Raw genomic sequence first — 13,834 nt, 5'->3', positions numbered from 1 at the left:
CGTCACATGACGCAGCGATTGGCTAATGTCATACTGGTATAAATCAACCTCTGTAGATTTGGTCGGTCCTTTTTTTCCCCTCGCCTCCACGCTGAGCTGCAGCTTCTCCGGGTCCCTGAAGTAACCTCTTCAGTTATGGCTGGTACGTAAATGTCTCGACATTTCTAACCCGCGACATTGCGTGTGTCGTTTTCACGTTTGGTTTTACTTCAACTTCAAGCTAACAAAATAAGCTTGTGTGAAGTTTTAAAAAGACTTGTGAACTTTTGTCGGCGTTCAACATCACCGTGTCGCTGTGGTGAAAATGGCAGCCAGTCGGTGAAGTCTCTCTGCAGTTTAGTTTGAGTGTTTGTGAAGCGGGCAGCAGGGTTGTCGAGTCCTAACTAAGCCAGTTAATACAAATAACGTTGTCTTACTCCGCGTTTCCACCTGCGTTTTGCTGAAACATTGTCGCCATATTTGCTATTAATCACAGCGGCAGCAGTCATCTGTCACATTGAGTGTGTGTGTAATTCATTCCTAGACTTTCTGATCAGGTGCTCCATTACCCGATAACTCTGATAAGTTTCCTCTTTGTGTGTGTGTGTGTGTGTGTGTGTGTGTGTGTGTGTGTGTGTGTGTGTGTGTGTGTGTCATTGTTTTCTTCTTCTTCCCATTTCCCACTTATGTTCTCTTCCTGGGGGAAGTGGAAGGTGTGCATCATGTACTGTAAAGTCACTCAACCCGGGCTGTGGTGGAACTTGTTTATATAACATGTGTTTGATGTTAGGTCTCATGCATAAACAATACAGAGCTTGTGTCCATTTAAAAAAAAGGGGTGTGAGAGCAACTTTTCCTGGCAACTCTGATGCTGCATTACATATACTGAACCTCCTGTACAGTACGAAAAGGGCCGATATACAATCCAAGTGGGATCCATGTTGGCCTACATGCTACAGTCACGCCACCGCCACAGCTGCCATGTGCATTTCATCATTGCAGTTTATGTGTCCTTCTCACAGGAGAGTCATTGTTCTGAGCCTTGCTTTGGCAGGTAGCTGACAGATTTTGCTCCCTACCGTCAGAGGTGGTGGTACAGAGTGGGCACTGCTTGCAAATAAAATTCAACTTAATGAGAGATTTTACTGTTCTTTTTCCATTGAGGCAAAGGCCATAGAGTTTGTGGAAACTCTGTTTGTATTTGAAATAACCATTGTCTTTATAGTGATGAAATGATGTGGCCATTGAGTTGCCAGACGATTTTACTGTTTCACCTATTCCCAATATGCTTTATTTATTTTTTTAAATGGCAAACTTGATTATTCAGTGTTCATCCAATAATAATAATGGCTCCTTGTTTCACTCGCTATTCCCATTCTGCTTCCTCTCAACTGGAGCTAAATTGTTTAGATTTGCATATTGTACTTTGGATCTGCAGCCTTTTTTGCTGGATTGTTGGTTTTGGGATTTTACCAATACCAATATATATGACTCGGGGATATACCTGTGTTTGAATGAAGTCAAAACGACCTGACAGGACAGGTTTTTTTAGTTGAGAGAAGTCTACCAACAAATATCTCACATTAAATGGTTATAGTGTGCATGAATCCAACTTGTCGCACTGTAGAAAGTAATGTAATATTATTTCCGACCATTTTTACCATCACGGATCCATTCCTAATCAATGAGAGTAATGCTCTTTGACTGTTCTTTCTTCTGCAGACCAAGCTTTTGTGACGTTGGCTACCAATGACGGCTATGCTCGGGGCGCCATGGTTTTGGGAAAGTCCCTCCGCAACCATAAGACAACTAAGAAGCTGGTGGCCCTGATTGGTCCACAAATGTCAGAGCCTTGCCGGTAAGAAACCTTACCGCCAACTACTGGTACAACGCTTTTAAATCTCACCTGGTGGCCTTCTTGTGAAGGAATGTTTTCAATCTGGATTTTTTTAAAGATGACTTATTCTCTCGTCTTGTGACTCGTTAGGGCCGTGCTGAAGAGAATCTTCGACGAAGTGAAGGTGGTGGATGTGCTGGACAGCGGCGACACGGCGCACCTGGCCATGATGAAGAGGCCAGACTTGGGCGTCACCTTCACCAAACTACACTGCTGGACTCTGACGCATTACTCCAAATGTGTTTTCATGGACGCAGACACTCTGGTGAGACTTTTTTTTTTTTTCATGAGCAAAAAATGTCCAGACGTTTTACTGTAACTATCTACTGTCTGTTTTGTTTGTCTTAGGTTCTATCAAATATAGATGAGTTGTTCGACAGAGAAGAATTGTCCGCCGCTCCCGACCCCGGTTGGCCTGATTGTTTCAACTCCGGCGTGTTTGTGTTTCGGCCTTCAGTGGAGACTTATGGCAAACTGATGCAGTATTGTACAGAACACGGCAGCTTTGATGGTAAGTCGAGAAGAACATTGTTTTTTTTTTTGTTTTATTTCATGATGTTGGACAAAACAAGGAATTTGACGACGTGACCTTTTTGGCTCTATGAACTTGTATTGAACATTTTTACAGAGTGAAACATTTTGGAATTCATTTGGCTTCAGGAAAATATGACTAAACATAAAATGTAAATGTGTTTTTCAGCTTTTGGGTGCTGAATGGAATCTTTAAAAAAAAAATCTTGTAGCTGTAACTTGACTTTATTTACAATACAGAGAATGTTGGCATTAGATAAAATGTATTTGTGGCATGTACAAGTTTCTCCTCAAAATAGACATGTCACTCCCAAATGCCTTCCAAGAAAGGATTTAGTACGTATAGAATTGCACACATTTCCGTGTGCAAGTTTGCCAAACATCAAAACTCGGTCACCCATCAACATTATTGCGTTAACCAGCTTTGCGCAACATTGAGTTATTGGTAACATGTTAAACCGCGCTTGTTTATCTTTTGCTCCAAGTAAGGCCTTTTTATGGAGTCCGGTGCTCGTGCACAAGGCCCCCTTGTAACAGACTGACTGCAGAGTTATTCTCAGGGACTCACTGGGGAGGGGTGGAAGCTAAATTTGAGAGGTCGTGTTTTGCACAGAGCATTGGTTGACATTCAGCAACTCGTCTGTGAGGCGTACTGCAAATGAATTGTGGTCGTCGTTTTGGCTCCATATCACGTTTACTGAGAATCTCAAATTGGCAGCTGAAAGGATCATTAGTTAACTCTTGTGAGAGGCTGTAGGTCTCTCATACTACAGGTTATTTACCAGAAAGGGTTGCTGCAGTTACCTTTTTTTTTCAGAACGGTTAGGACTTTTATGTAAAGGTAACCAGCAAACATTTTCCATGGCAGAACCTTTCATTGCCTTTCCCTCTAAAACATTTGGGCATTCCAAAGTATACAATTACGTCACCTCATACAGGCATCACATACTTCCTCAAATACCCAAGCCAAGAACTTTTGTATAGTGTCCAGAATATGTATTGTATTAGTAAATGTAACTCCAGAACCAAGAAATAGTAATTGCATATGTTGAAATGTCTTACAGGTATTAAGAGGTTCCTACTTTGCGTCTTCTTTGACAATGTCGTGCTTTTGTGAGTGTTTGCAGAAAGATGCAAAAAGAATCTTTTTCTCTTTAGAAAATTGTCACGTCTTGGGACAGATCTCTAAGCTTAATGTGAAGAAAATATTTCTAATGAAAAGCCGAAAATTGTTGGTCAGGGTGGATTCCTGGAACATGAAGTTGTGAATGCTCTCTACTGGAAAAAACTATGTAATTGCAACACTTTTTTTGGCTTTTCTCTTCTGTAATTTCTTATTGATCAGCCAAGGCGTAAGGCAATACTGTCACTGGGTTTTGACCATAGTTTAGGTAGGCTTTCAACCGTAGTCTTAATTACGTATTTATTGCCTCCTGGTCATGAGACTGAGGTGTCGAAGACTTGTAAAGAGCTCGTAAGTGACCTGCATATGTACTCGTTGGGCTCTTATCAAATTAATTGTTTCCTCTCGGTGTTCAAAATGCCACTAAACAAAGGAAATAAACAACAGAAAGGGATTGAATTTACAATTGGGCTGAAAAGAGCCGGAGCTTGTCCTTGTTAGTAGCGGGGAACCTTTATTAACATTAAAGGACACGCTGTTTTCCTTTGTGATGCTGTGAAAGAGAATCCATCTGTGAGAAACCAATTAGTTTGCTTAACAGTGTGCCGGTGCTTTCAAGCGCCGACTCATTCTGGCTGCGTTTGTTGACTAGAATATTTCCAGGACTATCACAGATGAGCCATTGTTGCATTAATTTTGTCCAGAAAAGATATCTATTTGTTGGTGAAATTTTATATAATTTTCAGTGGGTTTTTTATTGACTGAAATATGTTTGTATCCAGCATCAATGGGATTTCAGTGTCTGCATGCCTGGTGGCATGGTAATGAGTAAAGCTGTCTTATTTATAGCCGTGGATGGTCTTTTCATGTGCGCTGGGGCATGAGTTGAAGTTGCTTTGCCCTTTAGCATTTCAGTTCTATAAGGAGTACATGTACACATGCAGCTTTGTTTCTTTGCAGCTTAGGGATGATGTTAAAAAAAAAAGCTGAGGTAAGGCAAAAGGAACATCATTTCCGTTGTTGAACCCAGAGGCTATATCTCCATCTGTGGCTTTAATGAAGTCTGCTGCCAAAATAAACTGGCAGATATAAATGCACATTCTTGCTGAGCTCTGCTCATCCCCTCAAAATGAAGACACACTGCCGCATATTAAGTTTGAAATGCCCAGTGGAGGTTGTGGGTTCAGACAAACGGCATCTATGTGTTATTTTAAACTGCAGCAGTCTGCGGTTTGAAAGACTGTACGGTCCTGTGCTTCTTAGGCGCTACCTGTCAAACTTTTAAAGGCCAACGTCTCATCTTGTGCCAGCTTCAGTCCGATGACTTGCTGTATCCTGACTCGTGGAAGCACTTCATGCATTTAATGAGCTTGTCATGTTTTAACTTTGCTTCAAAAATCTGTGTTCTGGCTGATCATTTGTCACAATGTAAAAGTTTACTGAAAAATTGGTGTCCCTTCAGATCAAATTGCATTCTTGAGGTGTAACATACTTTGTCAATTGTATCCCTGCACCACAAACTGAGTGTTTGTGTTATGCAAGTTGCTGTTATGTAAGTCACCACCATGACTAAGGCCTCCCAAATCCTAAATTAGCCAAATTGAGCGCCGGCAAGTGGCTGTCCAGCCCTCCAGTCGGGCCCCGAGGACCTGAGGCAACTAGAGTGCAACTTTAAAATGATTGTTTACTCTGAGGGCAATGTTGATTGACTTGAACAGCACAAAAGCAAAATCTTTTTAACACTAGTCTCATTCTATTTAAATTAGCGCAGTCATGCATGGGGCTGGGAATCCTGAGTACAGATCCAATTCCTGCTTTTCAATACAAAAAGATAATTTTTGTTTGTTCTCTTTAATTGGGCAGGTACGCTACCTGCCCAGCTCCCCAGAGTGGATAATATTGCATTGATGACGTTATAAGACGTCATGTTGCAAATGCATTGTATATCTTACGATATGTTCAAGTGAGGAATTTAATTCGACTCTACTGATTTGAAAGTGATAATGAAGGCTTTTCATTTCTGACACACAATAAGATGATCAAACTAGCATTGCTGTCTGCTGGCAGGCAATATGATGCCGCAGCCTATTGAAAAGTTTCGAGTGTTACAAGCAGATGTTTACTTTGAACTGAGCCAAGTCTGGGAGGTCAGCGAGCAAATAGCAGGCAATCAATCTTTGTCAAACTATGAGATGAATAAATCCTCGCTGCTGTGGCTAGATTAGCCAAAGAACCCAGCCTTACATATTTATATCTATACCCAGTCCCTGACGCTGTCAACACACTGATCTTTGATATTTTGCCATCAGTGGAGTAGTGTGTCAACAGTAGTGTTCTGTACATTGTGTCTTTAACACTCTGTACAGCTTCTGTGCTCACTCAAGGTACAATTTTAATAAACCTATTTGGCTTCTTTTTTTTTTTTTTAATTTTTAAACTTGGTAAATCTAGAGCACAAGGAAAGAAGTCTTTGTGATCTGAATGTGTGATATTTCTTAAACCGGCTGTCTGGACTCGTGTCGGCTGACTCATGTTGACCAGCGCAAGCGGAAAAGGCTAATTCAACTGGCTTTCGCAGGTGTGCAGATCCTTTGTCTAAACCCTCACTTGGCTTTCGTTTTTTTTGTTTTTTTTTCTAAAGTAACTTAGTCATGCGTTAAGACTGTCGAAGCGTTGTCAGCTGCATTTCATAACGAGTTGACTGTTATGACAGCATACCAGTTCCTCGCAGCATGTTCACACGCATTCATTCACCAAAATAACTCCCAGTTTCTCGTTTGACCTGAAGTTTTCTCATCCCATATCCCCTTGGGGGATGGGAGGGGATATGGAAATGCCACTATATGTATGTCCAGTATTGTTTAGAAGTTAATGAATGATGGTCATATTTAATGTATAAGAACTTTTGCAGAGGTGAGTTAGTCAGTTATTATCCCCAATAATTGGTGTCAGTTATACAGATTACTCCTGCTAAGTACAGTGTGTTGTATTTATTGTCCCCCATCTGTTGCAGGAGGAGACCAAGGTGTTTTGAATGGCTTCTTCAGCAACTGGGCAACAGCTGATATATCAAAACACCTCCCATTCATCTACAACCTCAGCAGCATAGCCATCTACACCTACCTTCCAGCATTCAAGCAGTAAGTGTCAGTCTACTTGGGTCATGTTTCTATTACAAACATTCACACAGCAGTTGGGAGGTGGTTCGGTCTTTCTACTGTTGCAGTGTCTGTACTTCCGCAAGAGTTTTTTTAAATTTTTTTTTACTATCCTACAGCAGAGTGTCAGTCGATATGACTAAAGTCTTCCGTATCGGCCGGGACGCCAATCTGTAAGCAGACACTCGATCACATGAGCATGTAGTCCCATCGTGACGACATCTGCTTCACGAGCAAGAGGAGCAGTTAGGATTCTAGCGGCTCTGCTGGAGAATCCCCCAGCAGGCCTCGGTGCTGGGTTGGATATCCACCCTGAGCTCCCAACAGCTGAAACCCAAGCCTAAAATAGAGCACTTTATTTAAAGACCTTTTTATGTTTGCCTCGAGCGCTGGTCATTGTACGCTCCGTCTTAAGCGCCCCGTCCATCCTCACAGCCCCTCTCCGTCAAAACCTTTGTCCTCCATGGAAACAAACCTCATCAACAAGTTCTTAGGTTTGACATTTCCTGGCCTCCGTATCAGGATGTCGAGGGTGATAAACATGTTCTTGTTAGTTGTCAGGAATGGTGGTGCTTTAGCGGTCTGGCAAACGCAGCAAAGCAAGTCCCCAGGGCCAGATTCAGGTTTATTTATGAACATGTGCAGTTTGCCAATGCTAGAAGAAATCCATATTTGTAGGGTTGGCATCAGAGGCGCTATATAACATAATGTAGTCCAATACAAGCAGGTTAGTGACACAAATCCCCATTTTAAACATTTGCACAGATTATTGGGGATGGCAGTTCCGTTCTAAAACTCTACATGACCTTTTTTTTATTGTTTTGAAAACCCTGGCCGACGTATTGCTGCTCGCTGACGACACTTTCAGCATACTGCAAATGTTTCAGTCTGACCCTTCACGTTCTGTTTTCACAGATAAATATAGGAAAAAGAAATTGTCCTTTTATTACTGTTAATTTAAAATGTTGACTTAATTAATGGGCAGTTTAAATATACGCAGAGATTTTGCTGCTCCCACCTTTGTCTGTTTTTCTGTAAACATTAGTTTACCATTAGCCACAGTGGACACTGACCAGCAGAAGTTGCATAGTGTTTCATGTCATGATCGGAAAAAAAGACAAAGTATTTTCTCCTGAAACAACTCTCTCTATGATTTTTGAAGGAAACAAGTAATTCACAAAAGACGTGAGCTATCAAATCTAACCATAATGAATCTATAATTAAAATAAATTCTAATTTACCATTTTGCTCATTTCAGATTCGGTGGCAATGCCAAGGTTGTCCATTTCCTGGGGAAGACCAAGCCATGGAGTTACACCTATGACGCCAAATCCAAACAAATCAAAGGAAATATGAATGAGGCCACTGCACATCCCACGTTCCTCCTGGACTGGTGGAGCCTGTACTCCAGCGCCGTGGTGCCCATGCTACAGGAGCAATATGGAGACCAGCCCTTCCACTCCGGATGTGTGGAGGTAAACGGACATATTGGTTTCAATCGACCGGCAGGGTTCCATTTATCCATTTACATTTGTATCTGTATATTCCATCAGATAATGGGCAGAGTTGGAGATTTAAAAACCTTTTATCTAACTGTCAAATGTTATGACATTCACTTTATATAGTTAGCTTGCAAAAAAATAATACCATAAGTTCATAGTTTCTTGTCATGTAGTCAAATTCATGGTCAGTTATACGAACTAATGAGAACTCTCAGCCAATCAAACTGCTTCTCAGGGTTTTTGACACGGCCAACTGTTTTACAGCTTGCACCGTTTTGGACCATTGACATTCAGTTTCCAGATTGGCCAGCTCGATCACAAATATTATTATTATTATTATTATTGATTGTGAAGATTTCATTAACACAGAAGTACTGTATGTGTGAAAATGGGTTGTATCATATGTTATTTAAGCACCGTCACATACTGTCTGTATAATTTTACAGTTTGCCTTTTTTATTTTGCCCCGAGTCTGGATGATATACTTCCTTTTCTGTCTTCCAATTCATCTTTAAAAAGTTCCAGTGCAGTGACATGGTCACTTTTGAGAGTGAACAGATATGGGTATGTATTTTATAGCTAGAGTCAATAAGCGTTTGCTGGCACCAGGTTTAACGCTATTGCCGCTCTTACTCCCAGCTTTCGCGTGTGTTTGCCTGTGGAGATCAATTTGGAAAGGCTACGTAGAACGAGTTCAGTGCTTTGATAAGGCAATAAACGCAAAGAATTTATACTGTGCTGTCTTGTCATTTATTCATTGTATTGCTCTGTTGTACTAAAAAAAATGTTTTTTCTTTTTAAGGGTGAGGGCAGTACTTCACTTGCAGAAGCAACCGAACCCGAGATGTCCTCAGATGAACGGAAGAAAGCATGGGAGCAAGGCCAGGCAGACTACATGGGAATGGACTCATTTGACAATATCAAGAGAAAGCTTGATTCTTTTCTCAAATAAAGAGTCAATGAAGTGGGATATCATAAGAGAACTTGCAGTTTTTCTTGATTATTAAAGAAGCAATGAAGCGGGATATCAAAACGGCAACAAACTCGCCACAGGCCTTTTTAAGAAAATACTGTTAAAAATGGCTTCTGTTCCTCCATCTAAGCTGTTACACAACTATAAATTAGTTGAGTCAAACTTTCTGACTGGCAATAATTGTCTATTATGCAAGTCATAATTCAGTACCCAGCACCAAGTATCTGTTTAACTACACTGTGAAGAAAATCAGGAAAGATTTCTGATAACAAAAATTCACTCTTTTCAAAGGTATTTGCAATATAGATTTTGCATCTTTTTTCCTTTTTATTCATGCCAATGCTCGTTTTGTTAAAGTTGAGGGTTTTTTTGTGTATTGTTGTGGCCAAGATTAGCAGTCACTAACATTAATCTAGTTTATCTTTTTTTCATGTTTTTTACCATACACTCTTCTGAGCATTAATTATTGCCTTTTTTCTCTCTGTTCTTGTGCTTTTGAATTGGAAAACAGTCTCTGTTTTAACATAGATCTAAAACATGTTTACAGCTCATCTAAATGCCACATTATGGTTATTTTTGCCATATGCTAAAATCCTTAAGTGCCTTCTTGCTCTCTCTAGTGCCATCACCCGATCTGTTGACTCGCTGCCAGCTTCTGTGTAGGACATTATGTTTAAACTTTCTTGTGTTGTACTTGACCAGAATGTTTTCTGTACCACAAAGTCTTTCATTTAGAACTATTAAAATAGATTTAAACATTTGGGATTTGCTACGGTGTTTCTCTTCTTTCACATTTAGGCCATGTTGAAATCAACATGTTAAATATATAGTCAACATGTTTAAAACTCAAAGCCAAGATGTTTCAGCCATGCCTACTACCTGTTTCACTTTGTGAAGACCATTTCTGAAAACTTTATTGGTAATGAACGCTAACTCCTGAAATGTGATAGTTACACGGTTAACAGATTCACTATTGTGGATCACAAATACTGACTGGCGTTAGAAAACATGGTTTTACTTCTACAATCTTTAGCTGAACGAACATTTCATGTGTTGGCTGACAAGTTTTAACTCGTTCAGAATAAAAATAAAATGGAACGTGCACAAGTTTCTACCTGCTTATGAAAAAACGGAATTACCCGTGAACCTGAAGGCAGCCCCGAGTTTTCTTTTTTTCTTTTTTTTTTGGTGATTGCGTAACGTCACAAGGGGCGTGTCGTGGCCTCGCGCCGCTGTGTAGTCGACCGAGACGGCTTCGCTTCGCTGCTAACACACCAGTCGGTCAAGATGGCACCGGTCTCAGTCTTCCGAGGGTCAGTCCTGGTGTCATTCTCCGTGCTCCTGACGCTCTTGTTGGGCTTCGGGCTGCCTTCTCTGCTGAACGGGGCGGTGAGGCTGCTGGGCTTCCCGGAAACTAGTGTCTCCGAGTGCATCGTTGTGATGTATTTACTTTTTGTGTTGTACGTGGCGACGCCTCGGATTCCCAGAGGATTTGTGGAGGTAATGTGGATGAACTTTAATTCCCAACACGAAAAATTATGCGAATGTCCCGTCCGTAGTTTGGAGTTTTATTTAAGTTTAATGTAAATTAGTTTCCACAGGTGAGGAATTAAGGTTTCGTTTCTGTTACAGCATCGTATGTCATCAAATATCATCCTATAGTGTGCACGAATATATATACAATCGTATATTCTAGTATGTGACATAAGTGTATGCCATGAGGATGTCATAAAAAGTTAAATAACATTAAGTAAATGAATGTAGTTTTAAAAAAACATGGAGTAGTAGTACATTTGAAAAAGTTATAGTCAAAGTAGTGTGTTGAAAAACGTTATGTCAAAAAAGCCATAAAGATGCATGTAAAAAAATTAATTAAACAAATAATTGGTAAAATGTGACAGTATAGTATGTCAAGTATAATGTTTCAACATAGTTTGTCATAAGTCTATTTTTTATATGCCATAAAAATGCAATTCAAAAGTTATATCAGAGCTATTGAAATTGCTCTAAAAAGTAAAATGTATGTAAGCTTTACATATTGGTATAGCTTTGGGGAATACAACAAAAGCCTTACTATTTCCTGCTCCTTTCTGCAGGTGAAGGGAAAAGCTGTGTTTGTTACAGGATGTGACAGCGGATTTGGTCATGCACTTGCCCAACATTTACACAAGCTGGGCTTCACGGTCTTTGCAGGATGTCTTTCCAAGGTACAGATAAAACAAACTCACCCATTAAAACTCCACAGCCTCTATTTGCACACAAGATAATTAAAGGATTAAAAATATATGAAGTGACTCATTTGTTTTTCAGTGCGATGGGATTCAATTGGTGCATATCATCTTAATAGCATACGAGTTTGTTTAACTGAGAAGACATGACCTCCTTGCAGGATGAAGGTGGAGAAGGTGCAAAGCAGCTGGAAGAATTTCATTCGGATCGAATGAAGGTCGTCCAGCTGGACGTCTGCAGTGACGAGCAGGTGGCCAAGGCTGCGAAATATGTCGAAGACAACCTGGGGGACACTGACACAGGTACTGTAACGACTGCATGTATTCAGTCATTCAAATTAAATAGGAGCAATGAAGATGTGTTCATTCACAGAATCTTGTCCTGATCTAGTTCTTTGGGCTGTGGTGAACAATGCTGGTGTGTTCATGTTTGGAGAAGTAGAGTTCACATCCATGGACACCTACAAGCAGGCGTCAGAGGTCAACCTGTGGGGCACCATCAGGGTCACCAAAGCTCTTCTGCCATTAATCCGCAGGTCCAAAGGTTAGTGTCTAGGAGGGAAGGTGAGCACAAACACTGTACATTATTATCCCTTTGTGACAAACAGGATGTTGAAAAGTGTCCAAAATGGACTCGCAAAACCATTGCTTGGATTTTACTTAGTTCATTTTATTACTAGGCTTGTTTCCCGTTCCTCCCCAAGTTTCTTTGAGAAGGATTAGAAGCATTCTTAGAATTCCTCTTGCTAAACAAAAGGGTGCAGCCGGACAATACACTGTATCCCATGATTTCTGTGAGGAATGCTAACACTCCTGAAAAGAAACTAAATTTGTAAAGCAACTTTCTCAACGCAGTTAGAATGTGTTTGGATGAGAAACACAACAAATAGACAGTAATACAAATGTTCAATGACAGGATAAACTTGTAAATGCAAAGAAATACAATAATATAATAGTTATAAATTATCATCTGACAGCCATTTAAAAGAAAGTACTAAAGTAGGGTTGTGTACAGGGAATGGTGCTTATTTCCACAGCTCAGGTGCAATATCAACTTGTTAGATAATATTTTAAAGAAAATAGAGGAATTGAATTACTTGCTGCTCATAATGTGCAAATATTAAACAAGTTGTTTTTCAGAAAGTTAATCAGCAGCCAACATATCCTCAGATAGCGTATAAAACCTATTCTACATTTCCGTAACCTCCATCTCTGCAGGTCGTGTCGTGAACCTGGCGAGCATCTCCGGGAGGATGGGAACCGCCCTGCAGTCACCCTACTGTGTGTCTAAATACGGCGTGGAAGCTTTTTCCGACTGCCTCCGCTACGAGATGAAGACCTGGGGAGTTAAAGTGTCCATCATCGAACCGGGGAACTTCATCGCGGCCACCAGCATCATGACCCGAGACCTCGTGGCCAGCACAGCCAATAAGCTGTGGAGTGAGGCTCCCTCGCACGTCAGGGAGGATTATGGGAACGCCCGCTTCGAGCAGCACATGGCTCTGATGCGCGCTTCCTGCAACAGCGGACAGAAGGACGCGGCGCCTGTGCTGGACGACATCACCGATGCCGTCATGTCCAAGCGTCCTTACACGCGGTACCACCCCATGGAGCCTCACAGCTGGATGAGAGTGCAGATGATGACCCATCTTCCTGGCGCCATCTCTGACTTCCTCTACTTCTGAAAGAGGAAGAGCCCGCCCCGGGTCATATAGCAGCATATCACGCCCTCTTCAGACCTACTCTGAACAAAGGTCTCCGCTACGCATTCCTCCGCACTTTCAATCATGCACCGATCAAGCCTTAAAACTATGTAAGTGAATTATTGCACTTTGCTCATTGTATGTCTTACAATAATTATAACTTCATCTCTACTGATATACATTCCATTAAAGTAGGAACTACTTTGTGTCGAATATCAGTGAGGCGATGACATACTCGCACCTATCAATACTGCATCGTTGTTGCGTGCTGTGACATCATATTGTGAAAAAAAAAAGACCGAAAAGATTGTCATCTTCCATGTTTTTGTTTTTAACCTTATATTTGTAATGTTTTGCGTATGTGGATATCCTGAGGCCACACTGGCACGAGGAGCAAAGCCGACGGATCTTTGAGGCTCCCGCTGTTCAGTTGTGGTCGGCGCCGGAACAAACCAAGGTCAGCCACTGTAAGGCCGGGGTGAGATTTGGCTCGACTCGCCCCAAAGTTACGTAACAACCACACAAGCCCACTTTGTCTCGCATTCACCGACTGCGAGGCCGATTGATGTGAATAGTGGGCGTGCTTAAACGAACCCAGCCACTCCCTTGGAGGAAATGTATTTGAATATAGAATGATGTTAAAGAAAAGAGCATTTATTTATTGTTTACATATTACAATCGCAGTATCATTTTTTTTCTTCTTCCCTGTGACCGAATTGAAATAAAGTGACCAAAATGTG

At 41.1% G+C, this 13,834-nt stretch overlaps 2 protein-coding genes across 3 annotated transcripts; both read left to right on the top strand.

The window, feature by feature from the left end:
* On the top strand, positions 1–9,923 carry gyg1b (glycogenin 1b). Of its 2 annotated transcripts, XM_068582304.1 has the most exons (8): positions 1–142; positions 1,702–1,837; positions 1,967–2,141; positions 2,225–2,387; positions 6,544–6,670; positions 7,947–8,163; positions 8,710–8,754; positions 8,993–9,923. In XM_068582304.1, exons 1-8 carry the CDS (start codon positions 136–138, stop codon positions 9,140–9,142), a joined length of 1,020 nt encoding a protein of 339 aa, XP_068438405.1. In that variant the 5' UTR covers positions 1–135; the 3' UTR covers positions 9,143–9,923. The 2 variants fall into 2 exon arrangements, with proteins under 2 accessions (XP_068438405.1, XP_068438406.1); XM_068582305.1 differs by lacking the exon at positions 8,710–8,754 and having other exon boundaries at positions 3–142.
* A 461-nt stretch (positions 9,924–10,384) lies between these two features.
* Positions 10,385–13,834, top strand: bdh1 (3-hydroxybutyrate dehydrogenase, type 1). The gene is made up of 5 exons (XM_068582154.1): positions 10,385–10,663; positions 11,260–11,370; positions 11,553–11,694; positions 11,783–11,935; positions 12,610–13,834. Exons 1-5 carry the CDS (start codon positions 10,451–10,453, stop codon positions 13,074–13,076), a joined length of 1,086 nt encoding a protein of 361 aa, XP_068438255.1. The 5' UTR covers positions 10,385–10,450; the 3' UTR covers positions 13,077–13,834.

Source organism: Clinocottus analis, unplaced genomic scaffold (genome assembly GCF_023055335.1).
Source record: "Clinocottus analis isolate CAN_PGR_092001 unplaced genomic scaffold, fCliAna1.0.p SCAF_18, whole genome shotgun sequence".
Taxonomy (NCBI): domain Eukaryota; kingdom Metazoa; phylum Chordata; class Actinopteri; order Perciformes; family Cottidae; genus Clinocottus; species Clinocottus analis.
Note: the sequence above shows the minus strand (reverse complement) of the source record. Positions and strands in the feature narration are given on the sequence as shown.